At 40.9% G+C, this 21,379-nt stretch overlaps 1 protein-coding gene across 5 annotated transcripts in view; it reads right to left on the reverse strand.

The window, feature by feature from the left end:
- acaca (acetyl-CoA carboxylase alpha) overlaps positions 1-19,884 on the reverse strand; it is a 212,370-nt gene extending 192,486 nt beyond the window's left edge. For 4 of the 5 annotated variants that reach the window (XM_002939656.5, XM_012957825.3, XM_012957826.3 and 1 more), the window contains exons 1-2: positions 19,628-19,884; positions 16,353-16,585 (exon numbers count right to left, since the gene is read on the reverse strand). In XM_002939656.5, coding sequence (XP_002939702.3) covers positions 16,353-16,579 — 227 coding nt within the window. In that variant the 5' untranslated portion in view covers positions 16,580-16,585; positions 19,628-19,884. Of the gene's footprint in view, positions 1-6,184; positions 6,289-16,352; positions 16,586-19,627 lie in introns of those variants that run through there. The other variant, XM_031896877.1, reaches the window with a different exon arrangement.
- Between the last annotated feature and the right edge of the window lie 1,495 nt (positions 19,885-21,379).

Consider the following 21,379-nt stretch of genomic DNA (forward strand, 5'->3'; position numbering starts at 1 on the left):
TATGGTTTGATAAATCTGCCCCCAAGAGTTAGGGGAATATATTTTAGGGGTGAAAAGGAAAGTCTGTGAAAAATGTAGCAATATTAAGAGGAAAGAAATGCTTTAGATGATGTACAGTTGTGTTTTAAACACTTTGTATATTCTAAGTACAATCTAATCCGCACATTTTGCATTTTGAATTATTTGGCCCAAAATACTGCATTGCAGTGTAGTGTAAAATTTTCAAACACAACCAACCTTGTTCCTTTTCCCCCACCAGAAAGTGAGAGCTCATACAACACCAACAAAACCCCAGCAGAAAGGAACACCAGTCCTTTGCTTAATGCCATCATTGCTAGAGGTTTCTGTTGGGCTCTTGAGTACTTGAGGAAATCTATGTGAAAACACTATAAAGCAGAGTCTAAATTTTAAATTCACATTTTGTGTTTTTAGCCAATTTTTGTTGACCTACGTGGTGTAACCTAACTCCATTTATGTTTTACTGTAAAAGATGTCCTTATTGTTTAAAGGTTATAAACAAAGGCTTGGTAAAATCCCTACCACCAGTTAAATAAAATGTCTGCAAAGTTTTCCTCCCAAGATTTTGAAAATGGAAAGAGGGACAAAAAGAAATGCAGTGCAGCAAAAAAATTTGACCACGACCATTTTTGCAAACACACCCCCTAAATACCACTCCCATTTGATTAAATTTGGCACGTAATTTAAAGCTTTAACACATTTCTGGGGGTTTGGGGGGTCTTGTTTTATGTGTTATTACAGTTTTGCTAAGTCTCAGTTCCCCTAAGGGACCTGTTTAGCTTATACGTTACAATTGTATCTAGGTGTAGGTGTGGCTTTTTCTTTCTGGGTTCTCTGGCAAAAGCAACTTTTTAATTATATGTGAGAAACAATGTATCTAAGTGCAGTTGAAGCCTGTTAACTTTCTGGGCTCTCTGCCAAAAACTACTTTTTAATTGTGTTGGGTTAAAAGCCCCAACATACTGTTCTTCGACTTTTATTTATTCTTCCGCTTCTTCTTCTTCTTCTTAGCGCCCCCCATTTTCTAAACGCTATTCCTCATACAGTTTTAGGGGTACAACACCCAAACTCCCCACACTTCTTCGCCCTATAGCGGAGCAGGTTGCTTGTGCTTCTCTAAGTGATCCCACTCACCGTCTTTTTGTGGCGCTGCTCCGAACCCCCCAATTTTCCCATTGACTTTGACAGGGAAGATTTTCAAACTGCTGCCAATCTTACAGCTTTGAAGCTACACCCCCCAAAGTTGAATAACATAATCATGGGGTCAGCCTGAATGAAACAGCGATATTTTTTGGATGACCCCAAATTGGGAGGGGCCAACAACAGCCAATCAAATTTCACCTGTTGACTTTAATGGGGAAATTTAAACTGCTGCCAATCTTGCAGCTTTGAGGCTACACTCCCCAAACTTGAATCACATACTCATGGGGTCAGCCTGAATGAAAATATGATGATTGCTGGATGCCCAAAAGTGGGCGGAGCTGTGAACAGCCAATCAGAAATCCAAACTGCTGCCAGTCTCACAGTAATAACACCAGGGTCCCCAAACTTTTTATACTTGGTCACTAGGGGACAGCAGTTTTAGATTTGAAAAGTGGGCGTAGCCACCAACAGCCAATCAAATTTCACCTATTGATTGTTATTGGCTTGATGCCAGAGGTCCCAAACTTTGCAAGTTTTTTTTTTTTTTTTTTTTTTAAACGCAAAGTGGGAGGGGCCAACAACAGCCAATCAAATTTTACCCATTGACTTTTATGGGAAAATTTAAACGGATGCCAATCTTACAGCTTTGAGTCTACACTTGAATCACACAGCTATGGGCTCAGCCTGAATGAAAATATTATGATTGTTGGATGCCCAAAAGTGGGTGGAGCTGTGAACAGCCAATCAGAGTTTACCTATTGACTTTCAATGGGGAAATTCAATCTGCTGCCATTCTCACAGAATTAACACCAAGGTCCCCAAACTTTTCACAGTTGGTCACTAGGGGACTGCAGTTTTAGTTTTGAAAAGTGGGCGGAGCCACCAACAACCAATTTCACATATTGATTTTTATTGGTTTGTTGCCAGGGTTCCCAAACTTTGCATAGTCAGACACTGGGTGACTACGCATTTAAGATCTTTTGTATTTTTGTAAGTGGGTGGAGCCACCAACAGCCAATCAGATTTTACCTATTGACTTTAAATGGGGAAATTCAACCTGCTGCCATTCTCACAGTATTAACACCAGGGTCCCCAAACTTTTCACAGTTGGTCACTAGAGGACTGCAGTTTTAGTTTTGAAAAAGTGGGCGGGCCACCAACAGCCAATCAGATTTCACCTATTGAATTTTATTGGTTAGGTGTCAGGGTTCGCTAACTTTGCACAGTCAGTCACTGGGTGACTTCGTACTCAAGGTTAGAAAAAGTGGGCGGAGCCGACCAAAAGCCAATCAGATTTCTTTCATAGACTTCAAATGTTTAAATTTAAACTGCTGCCATTCTTTAAATATTAATACTAAGGTCTCCAAACTTTGCAGAGCTAGTCACCAGGTAACTGCGATTCAGAGTTAGAAAAAGTGGTTGGAGCCACCAACAGCCAATCAGATTTTAACTATTGATTTTCAATGGGGAAATTCAACCTGCTGCCATTCTCACAGTATTAACACCAGGGTCACTAGGGGACTGCATTTTTAGGTTTAAAAAGTGGGTGGAGCCACCAACAGCCAATCAGACTTCCCAAACTTTGCACAGTCAGTGACTGGATGACTACATATTCAGGGTTAGAACAAGTGGGAGGAGCCACCAACAGCAAATCCATTTCCACCAATTAGATTTCATTGGTTTATATTTAAACTGATGCCATTATTTAAGTATTAATTCCAGGGTTGTTAAAGTTTCCAGAGTTAGTCACTGGGTATTTGTCATTCAAAGTTAGAAAAAAAGTGGGCGGAGGCAATAAACAGCCAATAACATCTCACCTATTTACTTTCAATGGTGAAGTGTAAAATGCTGCCAGTCTCACAATTTTTATGCCTGGGTCCCCAAAATTTTCAAAGTTGGTCACTGGGGGACTGCAGTTCAAAAATAGGAAAAGTGGGTTGGACCACTAATAGCCAATCAGATTTCATCCATTGAATTTTACTGGTTTAAATTTAAAATGCTGCCATTCTCACACTATTTATGCCAGGGTGCCCACTTTTTGTCACTGGGTGACTTCGACTCAAGGTTAGAAAAAGTGGGCACACCCACCAACCACAATTCACCTATTGACTTTTATTGGTTTAAATTTAAACTGCTGCCGTTCTTTAACTATTAATCCTAGGGTCCCTAAACTTTGCAGAGTTAGTCACTGGGTAACTGCAGTTCCAGGTTAGAAAAAGGGGGTGGAGCCACCAACCGCCAATCAGATGTCACTCGTTGACTTTCGGTGGGGAAATTTAAGTTGCTGCCATTCAGACACTATTAAAACCAGGGTCCCCAAACTTTGCACAGTGGTTTTTACTATATAACTGTGGCCCAAGGTCAGAGAAAGTGGGCAGAGCCCATTCAGTGACTTCATGTTTTTCAACCCAACATGAGGTTTGTTCTCAAACTTCCCTTTCTAGTTAAATTTGTATCTTTTTTAGTGTTCAGTGCAGGCGATCAAAGGGAAATGAGGGACTTTTCAGTAAGAATCCAGGACTGCCAGCTGAGCAGTCAAAACAGGGACTGTCCCAAGAAAATCGAGACAGTTGGGAGGTATGTGATAGGGACCTTAGATTGTAAACTCTACCGGGTCACGGACTGCTGTGAATAATGCATAATCTCTGTAAAGCGCTGCTGAAAATGTTGGCATTGCAAACATAATAATAAGTATGATGCACGATTCAGTGCTTGCTCAGAACCACCCACCACTCCTAAAATGTTACACAAAAGAAAAGACACAATATGAAAATTAAAGGGAACACTGCATGCAAAAGTTTACAACAAATTTCTGCAAATAAACACACATTATTGTTTCAAAATCACTGTTTAGAAGCCCTTTTCTTTAAAAAAGGTGGGGTTGAACAGAACAAGAAATTTTAGGCTTTCTTTGACAAGGTTCAGCTGCTTTTGAAGCAACTGGTATTTTTAGATTTGATTGGAGTATTTTAAAACCTTTAAAAGACATGTCAACACCAAAAATAATGTTTAGCTTAATAAAAGAAAAGATAATTCTAAGCAACTTTGCAATATACATTCATTACAATATACATTCATTTTTAATGGTTATTTTTTTAATAGTAATTTTTAGTTATTTGTATATATAACTGCTATTAAAGTGGTACTGGCACAAAAAACTACTTTTTTAATTATGAATCTACATAAAAAGTTGTTGATGTTTATTATTTTTTGCTGATAGGGCTGCTTTTATAAGCAATTGCTACTTAAAGTTCTTAAACCTGAATGTTTTACCAACCTGACTGTTCCTCCACAGCCTGTCAGTTATAGCTTCTAATTCTAACGGCCTACTGCTGCACAAATATGGCAGCCCCCTCATAGAGGAACATGGGGGATCAGATAGGGAATGTAAAAGCATCAAGAAATACTTTTGATGGCAAAATTATAAAGCTCATGCAAAGACAATGCTAGGTTTCATTTTTAGTGTCAGTATCTCTATAAAGGCAGTGTCTGCCTGCCTTCTCTGCTCTGCTGGCTCAGACTGTTGAAACAATGTAACAAACGCCAGCAGATTTTACAGACTTGACTTGCTGGAGGAGCTTGGTATTTGCAACATTGTTTAAAAAGTAACTACCAGGAGTTCAGCAAAATGTTGCTTTCTATAGCAATTACATTTACAAATAACTTTTAAAGCACTAATCATTTTTAATAAATTGATACTGGAAAGTTGCTTATAATTAGGTTCTCTTTTATTTTGGGATTGACATGTCTTATAAATGTATCTATGTGAGCACTAGCTGAAGCAGGTAAATAAATATTACTTTATGTATCTTTGCTTTAAAGGAGACATATAGCATAAGTGAAAATAAAGTTTCAATAAACCAGCCTGAAACACATCTTCCATATTTAAGAGAGTATAATGCACTAGCACTTTTTTTTAACCTCCTTTAATTGTTTGGCTTCTGTAAATATAATTTTTTATCTTATTCAGATAAAGTCCTTTTCGGATATTGCATGTTCTGTTTCTTTCTTTTTTTGTACCTTTGCACCATAAAATGTGCATACAGAATGGACTGAAACATGCCATTGCAATAAGGTTGTATGAAAAAATTAGGGTTGGCCTGAACACTGTCTCTGGCCAACTCCAATAGCCATTGATATATAAACATTGATCAAGGTACCCTAAACAATAAAAGATGAAAGCCCCACCCACTCCCTTCCAATATCATGGCAAATGGAGGCTATACTTATGCAGTTCAGCACCCAATAAAGTTTCAATTGCAAATGGATATCTTGCCGCAAGCTCCTCTGACATAAGCCAAGTTGTAAATCTAAATATTTAAAAATAAATTTATTTTTGTCACATGGAGGATAGTGTTTGCACATTAAAAACAAAATTAAATTAGATTAAGATCCCATTTAGAATATATACACAGAGTAATTTTTACATGCAGCACACAGCACTGTATTTTCACTGTGTTCCCATCACTGTTTTCTATGATGCTGCATGTAGACAGATCTGTAAATGCAGAATGGCACAGTTATGTTTCATGCATATGATTGAAAAACAAAGAATATTGCCACCTTTACAGTGGAACTATATCTGGATGACGTTATTGCAACATATTCTGTATATAAGAATGAATAGAACATGGATGAGTTTTTAGATATTAAGCTCTACACTCACATTTTGATAAATCTGCCCTAAAGGACTAGATTTATCAAAGTGTGAGATTAAAACATTCACCCACTCTCTATTCATTCCTATGGGTTTTTTAGAAGTGTATTTATCAATAGGTGAAAGTTACAGTTCACCATTTGATAAATACACTTCTAAATATGCCATAGTAATGAACAGAGAGTGGGTGAATTTTTCTGCAGTAAAAATCTTAGACTTTGATAAATCTGGACCTACATTTGCCAAACCTGCTGTCTTTTCTATTATCAACAAAACCTACAAAAATTAATAAAAACAAACATTTGAGCACAAAAATGTCTACCAAAATATACACTACCAAAACGAACAAAGCTACTAGCAGCCTACCTTAGAAATAAGTGGTAGTTGATTCCAGTATGTTCATTAACAGAATCGTCCATGCTCTTTCGTGTGAGAACTTCTCAAAATGTACACAAATGTTTTTGGTGGTTTGCACCTCTTTTACAAAACTCTACAGTTAATGCACCAAAATAAATGTCTCAAACTGTGTGAAAAGGCAGTAATGCATACAGACAGAAAACAAAGATTGCTTAAGCTTTTCACCTTTGGCACTAGGCCTCATGCCCAAAAGCGGTATCTTTTTTAAGCAGTGCTGGTCTGCCATCTTCTGGATAAACTTTTCCCAGAAAAGTTTATTTAGGTAACAGCTAACTTCAAACTATCAGAAAGCTGAAAATATACTCTTTCAAGTTTATGCCTGCATCTTTTTAGCAAACTTATATTTAAACATTTTATTCAGTTATTTAAAGTAGGTTGGCTAAAAAGGTAAGATAGTCATCTGATCTGGTCATTTTGCCATGCAATATAAATGTTTCTGCATGTTGGAAAATCTGTTAATGACTACATAAACCCCAGGGTACTTAGGGGGCAGATTTATCAAAATGTGAGTTTGGAGCTTAATACATATTAATTTGATAAACACACTAAAAATCCCAGAGGAATGAAAAGAACTTGAGTAAGCTCACATTTTGATAAATCTGCCCCTTATGGTTATGCTCATTTAATGAATTGCTGAAAAGCTGGATCAGTATTTACTGATAAAAGGTAGAATTTTTGATACAGGTCTGGTCACCTAAAACAACCAATCAGCAGGTAGTATTCACCTGGTTAAAGGCAAACATCATACTGGTATATTGGTTGCTATAGGTTACTCCACCTTTTACTGCATAAGGGGGACAAAGTTTAGTTTGGGACTCCACATGTAGCCCCAGTTGCATTAGGTGTGGTCTTTTGGCAGTTAAATTTAATGGAGGGATCTGTGTTTATTTCTCATAATTACTGCAATATGGCAATTATAAGAAATAAGAACATTTGTTTGAAACTGCACAGCATATGCCTTTTAAACATCCAGTTGTCTTCCACAGAGTGAAATGTTCTATAGTTTAACAAGATACCCACACCTGCCTGGTACGTCTTAGTCTAAAACCTGTAAGGCTCTATTTAAGGTTGAGCAGTTGAGTGCTTTAGGCAGGTGTTTCACATTTAACTGTGGAAAGTGACAAAGGACGATTTGGGACAAAAGTCTCCTGTGGACCATTAGTCCTACAATATGCCATGCCTTCTGGGGACATAAAACCTACACAGACTACAACTCTGCTTCAGGGTCCCATGGACAACAAAATCCGATAGTTAGAATTTTTTTGTACTGTATGGGGATCCATTATCTAGAAACCTTTATCCAAAGCCAGCTTCCAGAGACTCCATTTAAGTCAAATAATTCAAGTTGTTTTACTTTTTCTTTGTAATAATAAAACAGAATCTTTTAACTGATCAAATATAATTGATCCTTACTGGAGGAGAACCAATACTATTGGTTCATTTAATGTTTAAATAATTTTTTAGCACACTTTAGGTATAGCGATCCCTTAGGGAGATACCACTTATTTGGAAAACCTTAGGTCCCGAGCATTCTGAATAACAGGTACCATACCTGTATAAGCATTTATATACAAATGGGTGTCCCTTAAAGTGGACCTGTCACCCAGACATGAAAAGCTGTATAATAAAAGCCCTTTTCAAATTAAACATGAAACCCAAAATCATTTTTTTATTACCACATCCATACCCATTATAAAAGCATTTAAAAATCCCAGCTGTCAATCATATATTGCCTGCCCCGCCTCTATGCCTTAGGCCAGTGCTGTCCAACTTCTGTGGTACCGAGGGCCGGAATTTTTCTTGCCTACATGGTGGAGGGCCGATAATGGAAGCCAGTTTTGACCACTTCCCTTTTTTAAACCACACCCACTTCAAACTACACCCATGCTATCACAAGAGCTTTTAAGACCATCCCCACATTAATGGTGGCAACACAGCAAAAACCCAATGGTTGGTGCTCACTGAAGGGATATCACCCTTCATTTATATATGAAAGAATTATATTATGTCATACACTTAAATCGATATGCCTCCTCCTCTTCTGTGGATAGCACAGCAACCCCCTAGCATATAATTACACCCTTTGGGGACGACATAATGACTATTTCCAAATGCCAAACTTCAGGAACAAACCCCTGCCAGGTTCACCTTCCACAGGCAGCATAGGGCAGGGAGAGTATGGCACACACAGGCAGCATAGGAAAGGCAGAGTATGGCACACACAGGCAGCATAGGGCAGGGAGAGTATGGCACACACAGGCAGCATAGGAAAGGCAGAGTATGGCACACACAGGCAGCATAGGGAAGACAGAGTATGGCACACACAGGCAGCATAGGGGAGGCATAGAGCAGGCAGAGTACTGCTTGCCCTACCCCTCCTATGTGTGCCATACTCTGCCTGCCCTCCCCTGCCTATGTGTGCCATACTATGCTTGCCCTCCCCTTCCTATGTGTGCCATACTATGCTTGCCCTCCCCTGCCTATGTGTGCCATACTATGCTTGCCCTCCCCTGCCTATGTGTGCCATACTATGCCTGCCCCCCCCGCCTATGTGTGCCATACTATGCTTGCCCTCCCCTGCCTATATGTGCCATACTATGCCTGCCCCCCCTGCCTATGTGTGCCATACTATTCCTGCCCACCCCTGCCTATGTGTGCCATACTATTCCTGCCCACCCCTGCCTATGTGTGCCATACTATGCCTACCCTATTGCACACACAGGCAGCATACAGTGACACAATGCTGGATGTGTCAGAGGGAATGTCTGAGGTGTGAACAGGGGAATAATGTGGGTGATTACAGCCAGAGCCTGAGGTGTGAACACTGCAGGGGGAAACAATGAAGGCATTAAAAGGTATGAACAGTACAGGGGATTACATGATTAAACAATACAGGGGGATTACAGCCTGAATCTGAGGTGTGAGCAATGCAGGGGGGCAGTTAATCTCAGTACTGATACCATTTAAAGGTAATACACAAAGGTAAGCCATCAAAGCAGCCAGACAGGTGGGGGGCCACACAGAGGGGGATCGCCAGTTGGACAGCCCTGCCTTAGGCATAGAGTCGGGGCAGACAGTTACTTTGAATTCAGGACTTCTTAGATGTTGCTGCAGTCCTCACATTCCCCCTCCCTCCTAACCATGTAATTTTGTAACCAGTGCATGGATATGGGCATCGGGTCCCCCCATACTGGCACAGAAGCAAGATTTTAGCAGGATGCAATGCCTGCTTTCATAACAAAACACCACAAAATGGTGCCTGCCTGCTTGCTGCAATTGTAAATTCCAATGCTGAAGATTTGAATAATTTATATAGTGTAAGTAAAGTTTATTTTGCTTGACAAACACAATAGAAAACAATTTAGAATTATTTCTTAAGGTGACAGGTCCCGCATTGCCATCTGAGAGACAGCGGGAAGCTGAGGCATTATACAAGTTTGCTGTCAGGGTCCTTACTGCATTTTTATGTTTTGTTTCTTTTTTTTTTTTAACAGCCCACTGACCCAACAGCATAGAAGGCTCAGTAGCACCAGCACAGCTACTTATAACAGCCAATCACAAATCTGTCTTGATCAGTTTTATGAAAATTAGAAAAAAAAATACAATATTGTATTTATGGGTAACTGCATTAGTGCAATGTAATACCTAAGTTATTAAACCAGTTCCTGTGATTCTGTGCCATATTTCATGTTATATGAAATATATTATTTTGAATGCTTGGAACAATGGTTTCTAAGATAAGGGGGTCTTTCCGTAATTTAGATCACCAAGTCTACTAAATAAAAATCTAATAATTTCACATTTATTTTGCCACCAACTTAGATTATGGGAAATAGCATTTATGTATTCCAGAGCTTTCTGGATAAGGGGTTTTTGAAAAATAGATTTCATATATAACTTGTAATATTTGTAACCATCTGTGTACATACAGGTTAAAAAAACAAAATATAAAAAGGCATACAGTATTTGGTAGTGTAACTAGAAGCTAGTTTCTGTATTGCCCCTAAATATCTCGTTCTCAATATCACCAGCTCATTATCCTACAATCTATGCTACTACTCATTAACATTATTTATCAGTAACACTTTTTGCCACATGCAGATCTGACCTGAGCCAAACAATTAAGTGCAACTGCGATTGCCTTTAGGCAAAAGCCAAAGAAACTGCAGCCTGCCAGCATTGCACAGCATCTTTCTTAACCCTCTAGCAAATTTTGAATTGTTTTGGAATTAAATTCTGCTAGGAATCGTTAGGCAGAATTTCAGGGCTTCATTTTGATGTGAATCAATGAAAATTGCTAATTGAAATGACGAAAAATGCATTTAGCAATGAGAAATTTGGAAGGGATCAGACGTCTTACTACATCCCTTTTAGCTGCCAAACTCAGTTCAGTTAAAACCCCGCCTACCAACTAGCGTGATCAGGATAACTACTGTGTTTGGCTGCACCATACATGGGGTGAGCATGCATCATGGTTTATTCAAGGCAAGACTGCTGGCATATGTGAGTTTTCTATACCACTGGTGGAAGCTGTAGCTGGGAGAGGAAAGTAGCGTGTGCATTTGAACTTTAATAACCCTGACCTGACTGCTGTATTCATGTGAAAGAATCCCTTGTAGCCTGGGAGGCATAGAAGGCCCTGTGCTACAACTCTGCTGTGTTTGCATGAATGGCCCTACACTGCCTGCCTCTGCGCATAGCTGGAACAGACCATTTTTGTATCATTAGTCCATAAACATTCTAGAATTTAATATAACCCCCTTAAAAACAGCTTTTCTTTCTTTCTTATCTGTCAAATATTACAGTTTTTACAAATTTATTAGTATGAATGAGGGAGAGGCCTGCTCTTCCCACCTTCTCTTTGCCCTGTATGTATGTATGTATGTATGTATGTATGTATGTATAACTTTATTTATAAAGCGCCACAAGGGTACGCAGCGCTGTACAATCTTACAGAATACAAAATTACAGGGAGGACAAGTGATATAATAAATAAATACAGTAATTATAAATATATATAAGTGCCATGTGGTATGAGACACAGTGGGAAGGAGGTCCCTGCCCTGTAGAGCTTACAATCTAAGTGGTTGGGTAACATACAGGCACAAATTGGAAGGTAAGAGTGCACCAGGTATGGGCATTTGCCCTTAAGCGCAGGACTGGGCAAAATAATGTTTTAGTGCTCCAGAAGGTAACAGCTGAGCTTTTTCTTAAAGAGAGTTAGTGAGTGTTCCCTACGGAGGGATTCAGGGATAGAGTTCCAGAGGTAAGGAGCAGCAAGATAGAAAGGTTTAAGACGAGAGAGCGCAGTGGGTGTGGATGGTGTAAAAAGACGGAGGCTCTGAGAGGAGCGGAGGAGATGACCAGGAACATGCAGAGAGACCAGTGAAGAAATGTAGTGAGGAGCAGAGGAGTGAAGGACTTTGAATGTTAGCAGAAGGATTTTGTAAGCTATCCTTTGCTTAACAGGTAACCATCCAAGAGAGCTTAATTGAGGCTGAACAGGTTCCCTCTTAAGGTGGCCATACACGCACCGATAATATCGTACGAAACCTCATTTCGTACGATATTCGGTGCATGTATGGTATGTTGGCGAGTCGACCGATATCACAGGAAGCTGCTGATATCGGCCGACTCGCCGATCGGACCAGTTTGAAAATTTTGATCGGGCGCCATAGAAGGCGCCTGACCAAAATCTCCCTTCAACGCTGAATCGGCAGAAGGAGGTAGAAATCCTATTGTTTCTACCTCCTTACCTGCCGATTCAGCCCTGAATGGTGTGTGGCGGATCTGACGATGTTTCGTGCGACCATCGTCAGATCGCCACGTGTATGGCCAGCTTTAGGAGAGAGCAGGAGTATCCTGGCAGCAGAGTTTAAAATTGATTGCAGGGGAGAGAGGTGGGAGTCTGGGAGGCCGGTTAGTAGGAGATTGCAGTAATCTAAGGGGGAAAGGATAAGGGATTAGTGTTTTAGCTGTTACTTGTGAAAGAAAGGGGCGTATATTGGCAATATTGCGTAGGAAGAAACGGCAGGTTTTGGCAGTGTTATTAATATGGTTAGAGAAGGAGAGTGACTGGTCAAAGATTACCCCAAGGCAGCGTGCAGAATTTACAGGGTTGATGGTCATGCCATCAATAGTAATGGTGAAAGGAGGAGGGGGGGCCAGGTTTGGGCGGGAAGACCATGAGCTCTGTTTTAGCTAGGTTAAGTTTGAGCTGGCATCGGTTCATCCAGGAGGAGATAGCCAGGAGGCAGTTACCAATCTGGGTTTGAACATCAGCAGTTAGTGCAGGGGTGTCTAAATATATCTGGACGTCATCTGCATATAAGTGATATTTAAGACCAAAAGAAGAAATAAGGTCTCCTAAAGAGAGAGTGTACAGGGAGAACAGCAAAGGACCAAGCACAGAGCCCTGAGGCACTCCCACACTAAGCGGAACCGGGGTAGAGGATTTGTTAGCAAGAGCAACAGAGAAGGAGCGGTTAGAGAGATAGGAAGAGAACCAGGATGCAGCCTGATCCCGGATACCCAGAGAAAAGAGAATTTGCATAAGGACAGAATGGTCGACAGTATCAAAAGCAGAGGAAAGGTCTAAGAGAATGAGAACCGAGTAGTGTCCTTTGGTCTTGGCAGTCTGGAGATCATTTGCCACTCTACATAAGGCTGTCTCAGTGGAGCCCTGTGGTTTCATAGAACATATCAATGGGGTTGTAGTGAGTTTCCTGTATAGGTAGGATAAGCCAATCATATATTTTTCCAACAGACATGAAGGGCATTAGGAGCATGAGGCTAGCAAATGTCTGAAACTGCACTTCATTTAGGATCCTGTTGAACCCCCCTTTGAATAATTTTTTGTGAAACAAGTAGTCTTCCTGGTTACACCAATGGAGGGCATAGCACAACAAGGAGAATACTTCTGTTGTACTAAGCAATATAGCTGATTCAAACAGCTATATTGCTTAGTACAACAGAAGTATTCTCCACAGAGTACATGAGAAAATGCCTCACTTATCTTAAATAGATCCTGACTTAATTGAATCCAACTCAACTTCGGATTTGGGGTACTGAATACATCTAAATATCAACTACACCAACCTTAATTAACTGTATGCTTGTATATTTGAAAAACATTTAAAAGAAACACTAAATTCTTTGAGGTTTAAGGTTATAGTAGATGGTCTTTTGTCAACAATACAAACCAGCTGAAAAATGTCTCCAAGCATAATCTATGAGAAACAAGATACTAGATACATGAAAATAAATCCTCCTGTTTTGTATGATCACCTTTCTATTGTTTCATTTATCTAAAAAACAGCTCAAACAACCAGAACAGTGCGTTTATGGCAAGGGCACAAGCCTTTCTCAGCCCTGCATTTTTCAGTCAGGCTGAGAGAAGCAAAACCACTTGCCAACGCTGCACTATGTACCTGCACTAAAAACTGCAATAACTGCGAGGACACAGAGCAGAGCGGATCAGAAGTCGGCCTGAAAAACATCTACTTTCATCTCTGTGCCCGCACTTATGTGGTTACTGTATTTTTTGGTGCAGGCACACGGTGCAGCGTAGGGAAGCTGACTGAAAGATGCAAAGCTGAGAGAAGAGGACATACACACCGTGTGCCCTTGCCCTTAGAAGCTGAGGCTCCTCCCACTTTCTCTTCTGCCAGTACCCAGTCAACAAATTGTACACAGATATCAGCATCTTACATTAAACAAATACATTACCAGAGTTGGTACAAATATTGTTAGCTTAGCAGACACACAAGCATTGGGCCACCTTGCTCCTGCGTCCTCCCAACCCCCCTGCATGCCTATGAGTGAGCAATAAAGCGTGCATGCACACTGACATCGTGGGGGGGGTAAAGTATGTTGTGCAATGACAATGGTACAATGGTAGGGAGGAAAGGTACCTGCTTGGGCCTCCCCCACCAGCGTTACACCCTTGGCAGATGCCTGGTCAGCCTACCCTTCATTCTGGTCCTGCGTTTCACCATGGCCCAATCATAGGATCATGATGTTGGCCAATGCATGCCCATCAGGAAAGGACCGCATCAACACGCAGATGCAGTCACCACCTGACAGGATTTTGAAACTCGCCAATATCTGTCGGGGAAGGCTCATACACAGATAGATAAGCTACTGGCTGGGTCCTGAAGGTGCCAAATCAGCAGCTTTAAAGCTGCTGTGTATGCCAATTTTTAGGCACAGAAAGTAGCCTTTACTTCTTTCATAGAATTACACAAGGGACCATGCTAGGTACAATCCATGACCAGCCTAGCCGCTTCTGTGATAAGATAAGAGGATCCAGACAGCCATGCAAACAATTGTGCAAACCATCTGACACCCATACATTGCATCAGGTCAATCCTCTGTCACTCTGAAAGGGTCAGATTTGTAATGTCATTTATCTATAAGCTTTCCGTGACATTTTGTCAGAGAGACTTTTTCTAGGGTAAAATTTATAAAAGTGTAAGTGATAAAAAGAAATGTAAGCCCAGTCATTTGGTTTTAGGAGATGGGATGTACAATAAGATTGATAATTAATAAATGGACACATGGACACACGCACACAACCCCATAAGTAGGAGCTGACTAATGCTAATAAGATCTAGAAATACCCAAAAGAAGAAAAAAGCAGCAACAGAGAATAAAAAGGTAAAAAGAATATAGTGAATTGTAAAATGCTAAAAGTAAGTCATATATTACTTTAATGCCATTGTAAGTGACACATTGTTTTCTCTTCCTTTATTTCTCTTCTATCAGGTATTTCAACTTTAAGAGCTTATTAGCACTGCTTCACTACTACTGGATAAATATAACAACTATGATGGGGGAGACCCAATATTAATAATTCCCATTGAAGGTCATGTAGGGCTTTTCTTTTATGCAAATTTTTGTCTTGTTAAGCTCCATCATAGTTTTATTTTAGCCTAGGAAAGGCAAACAAGGTTGTTTCATACAGCCATGGCACAGTTACCTAGTAACTACATTCTTGTGTAAAAACATCTTAAACCTAAGGCATAGCTAAACAACATTCTAACATTATTTCTACAAATATTATTAAGGTAACACAATGAATGGGGTTATGTAACAAAAGGCACTAACTTTGCCCAGGTGAAGTAACCTATAGCAACCAATTAGCATTTAGCATTTACTGGGTACCTGTTTATATATGTTTAAGCAAATATATAGTTACTATGGGTTACTGCACCTGGGCAAACTTTGCCTGACAGTTTTTCAGAGGAGCAATACTTGCCAAGGGACATAGCAATACCTACTAAAAACTACATATTGGTTTTGAGAGCAGCATGACAGTCTATGGTCATTCAAGAAAAAATTGTAAATTGCCCATGTAAAAATTTGTATGAGTAAATAACAAAGAGGAAAATGAATATTTTGCTACTTCATTAGCAATTTGGTATTAATGTGTATTTATAAAGCGCCACTATAAATAAACTATAATAATTTGCTACAAATACAATGTACAGAACTGCACGAGTCTGTGCTGTACCCAGGGCGGAGGAAAAATTCAATGGAGTAAATGTCACAGTAGATTGAAAGATGCCCCACTTTTTGCTAACATATGAACACTGGAATTGAGAAACCACTGCAGATATGTAAAAAATGATAAAAGTAACATACAGCGCAATTTTATGTTTTTTACAGATTAACACAAGGGCATTTAACTGTCACAGTAATTTAGATACATCAGAACAGTAAAGGCATATTCCCCATATAATCAGTGGACTTGTACACATGACCAGGCACAAACTGACAATATATAGATTCTGGCAAATACCAGAAGGGCTGCGGTAAGCTGCCATATACACTGTTTACTGGGCCTGTAAGAGGCTGCTTGGGCCTCTTTGTAATGGAAATTTAAATCTTAGCCCGAAACTGCACATGACCATCCATACATGTGTTTTGCAGTGTTCTGCAACCAAATGAGGCACCATGCTGCATGTCTGGGTCATGATGTTGCTAGACAAAAGCAGTGGGATTTATGGAGTCACATATTTATCAAGGACAGCTTTCTAAAAACCTCAGAAAAAGGCAAAAGCTTGAAATTCTTTTGTGAAACCTACAGAAAGTAATGTATCATAAAAAGACATACCTCATTTGCAGAGCAAGGTTGTCCTGATAGTTTGAGAGCCCCATATCAGAAAGGGTATCTGAGGCTGTGGAGGCTATGGATGCTGGAGATGAAGATCTCTCTTTATCCTCTAGGTCCACTCTAACCATTGAGCTAAATTCATCCTCGGAATTGTCCTCTGACACCGAGCCAATGATGAAACGGGAATGCTGATCGAGCAACTTAGACTGAGGCAAAGACTCCTCCATTTTGTGCTTTAAAACATAAAGATAAAATATAATGGTTATAATAAAAGCATTCCACTCTGAAGTTTGCATATACAGTATTGGTAACATTCTTTATTTTCTTTACAAGAAGCCTCCAGTACAGAATATTAACCTCAAGGCTGCTGGCAGAAGTAGTTAGAGAATAACTTTTAACTTTTTAGATTTCAATAAAATTCTGGGTGCACTTTGAAAATATGTCCACAGAATAATCAGAGTAAATGCAAAACTAGCTCTTGTAAACCACATCCTTTTTTGACAGTGTTGGGGGGCATAAAAGAACCAGTACAGATGGTAAAACCTGTTCCACCAGCTTCAGAACATATGACTATTTAGTCAAATTCAGTACCACTAAAGGTTTTAAAAAAAGACACCATAAATATATATGCATTTATGTGGGGGTGAGGTGCCATAACATACAATCCTGTTTAGTGCCTTGTGGGGTATGGGAAAGGGTAAAAACCCTGGCACTAAAGCTGGCCATACATGCACCGATATTATCGTACGAAACAAGTGTATGGTGGGTTTACGAGGTGATCGATACTGCAAAAGCCTTGAATATCGGTCCTCTTGTAGATCGGGTGGGACAAAAGGTTTTTATCAGGGGTCGTTGAAGGTGCCCAAGCAAAGGCATGTGTTTAGGGCTGAATCGTCAGATAGGGGTAGAATTTCTATTGTTTCTACCTCCATATCTGATGATTCAGCTGTGAAAGTTAATGAAGGGTACAAACGATCTTTTCTGCAACCAATGGTGGATCGGGTGGGAAAAAATGTCCCATGTGACATTACCTTTAAGTGTCCTGCATAAAAATAAGTGTCTACTAGCGCTTTCACCCCAAGATATTAATTGCAAGTGGGGTGAGGAGGACCAGGGTCCCCAGATTTATCTCCCCTCCCACCAATAGTAATTAAAAATCTAAAAGTTTTTTTACCGTGTTAGGCATCTTTTTTACATACAGAAGAGAAAATAAACATAGATAAAATATATTACTGTGAGCAGCAAACAGATAATGTACAACATATAGTTGCAGGCCTACAGGAGGAAAAGAGCTTCCTTTTGATTGGCTTCAAGTCCATCTGAATTTTCATCAATCACCAATACGGGAATGGCTCAGTTTCTATATGTGCCCCTAGTCCCTAAGTAGGCACCGGTTCAGAGCGCGGAACTGTGGTTATAATTATACATTGTTATTATTATTGTTATTATTGTTATTATCCTTTTTTATTAATATAGCACTTTTACAGAGATTGTTTATCATTTAAAGATTAAACTTTTGAAATGAAGGTGGCGTAAAAGTTGATACAGTTATCGGTTAACTAAGATGATAACCAAAGCAAGCTTTCAGAACATTGCTTTACACCACTTTTGTTATATTCATATCCTATAACTTTTTTACTGGCTAATACCATGGTACATCATCTTTACCTGAATTCATCATTTACTTTAGTCGCTGCCCAAGTTCAGAGACACAGAGACCATACAAATTTCTTTTAGATAGTGCCCAGGCAGGAATCAAACTGAGGGCCCCAGAATTGCAAGTAAGCAGTGCTAATCACTGGGCTACTGTGCTTATTTTAATTTGTCTCCAACCCCACCTAGATCATGGTGGTTTGACTCATAGGATAGGCTGGGGGCATCTCACCACTCCCCCCACCTCAGGCTAAGAAGTAGGGGCTGGAGGTTTGACCTGACATTTATTACATATTCCACTTACCCAATTGGCCGTGACATAGGTGAAAGGGTAGGGTCCAATTGTCCCCACTAGTGGAATGGACTTTAAGGGCAGGCCCAGACTTTGGATCCTGGCAATTGTATGGGGTTGTTGTAAGATGCCATAGGCAGTCACTATTTAGTTGGCCGGTGGAGGGCTGGTGGGGTCTATGCGCACTTGCAATGCCAGGGCCTATTTTGAATGCCAGTCCAAAGATGCACAAGGGTTAAACTGTACTGATGCCTCAGAGGTGAATTATATGTTACATATATTAAACAGAAGTGTGAGGCTGTAGCTATAGTTTTGCAAACTGTAGCCTGTTTTTAAGAAATATTGATTGGAGTGCCTATTTTAAAATGCCAGCCAAAGGATGAAAGATAATTTACACTTTAGTACAAATGGCAAATTTGTCTTTTTGCAGTTTTGTTTTTTTTTACAACTCAGCTTATCAGCCAGTAACCAGAAGCCCAAGCATACCTGACAAGGTGCAGCAAATAAATATGAGTCCTTTCAGATGTTGCTGAACTACAACAGACAACATTCCCAAACATTCTTTGCTTGTAGAGGATGTTGTGGTTTAATAGAGAAAAAGCCTAGTTGGCCATACTTGGAGTAGCTAAATGGTATAAAACTACAGCTGTGTGCCAAAATAAAGAGGAATATCCACCTTCCGTTGTGGTTAGACTGTAACTATCCTGTGAAAGCACCTGCCATTATTTAGCTAAGTACAAGTTATTCCAGCAATGAGCAATCCAGGAAGTTCAGAACATGTTTTTGTGTTATGTGCTTTATACATGTCACTGAAGAAACAGCCAATCCATGATAAAACTTTTTAACTTCATTCATTCAAATAAAATTCTCTGATCGTTTTATTTGTTGAGCGATAAAGGGATGGGGCAAAGGTATTTATTTGCCACTGGTATATGCAGAACTTAGGCACCTGGAAGCTTCCTGTGTATCCAAGGAAGCAAACACAGGCTAAAAGCAGACTGACCTGTTCTGATACAGAAAGCCACACCACTTTAGCACGGGACTTTTATAAAATACACATGTTGCCTGGGAGTATTAACATGCATCCTGAACCCTGGTTTCTATGCAACTGAACTAATGACTGATCAGCTCTTATATACACAAAAATAACATGGAAATCTCTAAGAGGATTAAGTTGCGTTCCAATTTTTTTTTAAAATGCATAGATTCTGGCTAACAATTCTTTCCTGTTGTCAGATTATATTGTAGGGAAATTCTTCCGCTGTACACCAATGCCAACAAACAAACCATGCCCCATATTAAATCATGTACTCGAACATCAGCTACTCACCTGCGTAAGGAAGATCAGAGAAAACCTCCCCCAGCAACTTGGATGGCTGGAATGAATGAGAGGTGCCCTACAGCAAGATGATGGTGCTGCCCAGCCTCTGTTTACAGGTGAATACACGTTGCCCAGCCTTAAGCCTATACCCCACACGCCCCCTCAGAATCTGACAGAGGGGTGGTGTGATCAGGGTTACCTCAGTGCATGTGGTACAGGCTACAATGGATTGGCTTGGACGAGATCGTGACGTCAAAGCCATGTGACCAAGCTGTGGGAGGGAGGGGTTGATGTAATGTGGGAAGAGTCTAGCTGGCTGCAGAGATGAATGTAGGATTGTGTTGCTGCAGGGTTAAACTGCTAGAAAGTTGTAGCGGGGCGTAAGGAAAGGTTTCGTTAGGCAGGAAACCTCGTAAGGCGAGGCGAGGGTTGATGTGAGAGCTGTAATGGGCCGCAATGGGAGCTGCGCTTGAGGCAAATGCGAGAGGGTAGAAGTGCTTTGGGTGTAATATGGAAATGCATTGTGCCCTATATATGAGTGCTGGAGAAGCGGAGCCGCATGGTGAGCTGCACAGTAGGGGGACAAGATCAGTTGAACATTTAGGGACACGTCTAAAAAAAATCCAGCTAGCAGGGTGTAACTTATTGTATTTTATTTTAAATGCAATCAGTGTTGCCCTTCAACATGTGTTAATTAGAGGTGTCCCTGAATTTTCAAGTGATCTGGTCACCCTACTAGAAAGGCAGTGTATGGGGGATTTACAGGGGAAAAGCCCAGGCCCAGGCATGGTGTGATGTACACATATATGCTGGAGGAGGAGACTCCAGAGTGTGATATGCAGAGGGCTGCTGGGGGAGCGCAGTGTGATATCCAGAGGGCTGCTGGGGGAGCTCAGTGTGATATCCAGAGGGCTGCTGGGGGAGCTCAGTGTGATATGCAGAGGGCTGCTGGGGGAGCTCAGTGGGATATCCAGAGGGCTGCTGGGGGAGTGCAGTGTGATATGCAGAGGGCTGCTGGGGGAGCTCAGTGTGATATCCAGAGGGCTGCTGGGGGAGCGCAGTGTGATATGCAGAGGGCTGCTGGGGGAGCTCAGTGTGATATGCAGAGGGCTGCTGGGGGAGCTCAGTGTGATATCCAGAGGGCTGCTGGGGGAGCACAGTGTGATATGCAGAAGGCTGCTGGGGGAGCTCAGTGGGATATCCAGAGGGCTGCTGGGGGAGCACAGTGTGATATGCAGAGGGCTGCTGGGGGAGCGCAGTGTGATATGCAGAGGGCTGCTGGGGGAGCGCAGTGTGATATGCAGAGGGCTGCTGGGGGAGCGCAGTGTGATATGCAGGGGAGTGCAGTGTGATATGCAGAGGGCTGCTGAGGGAGCGCAGTGTGATATGCAGAGGGCTGCTGGGGGAGCGCAGTGTGATATGCAGGGGGCTGCTCATATGTAGAGGGCAGGAGCTGAAGGAGCGCACAGTATTATATGTAGAGGGCTGCTGGGGGCACTGTCGTACTGGGATGCTAGGGGCCCTAGCACTTGTGCATCCCTGGCTTCATCACGGTCCACCAGTGATCCACGGAGGATTGACTGGTGGACCGCGATCGACGTATTGGTCACCCCTGCATTAGACCATAGGACCGCAGTCCAATATCTTTTTACTCCTCACTCATCCTCTTTATTCTCCTAGTCTATTTCCTTTAAATGTATTCCCATACAGAAATAGAGATGTCCATGAAATAGGTCAAATGGTTAGGATCAGGAGCGCCCA

Source organism: Xenopus tropicalis, chromosome 2 (genome assembly GCF_000004195.4).
Source record: "Xenopus tropicalis strain Nigerian chromosome 2, UCB_Xtro_10.0, whole genome shotgun sequence".
NCBI lineage: Eukaryota > Metazoa > Chordata > Amphibia > Anura > Pipidae > Xenopus > Xenopus tropicalis.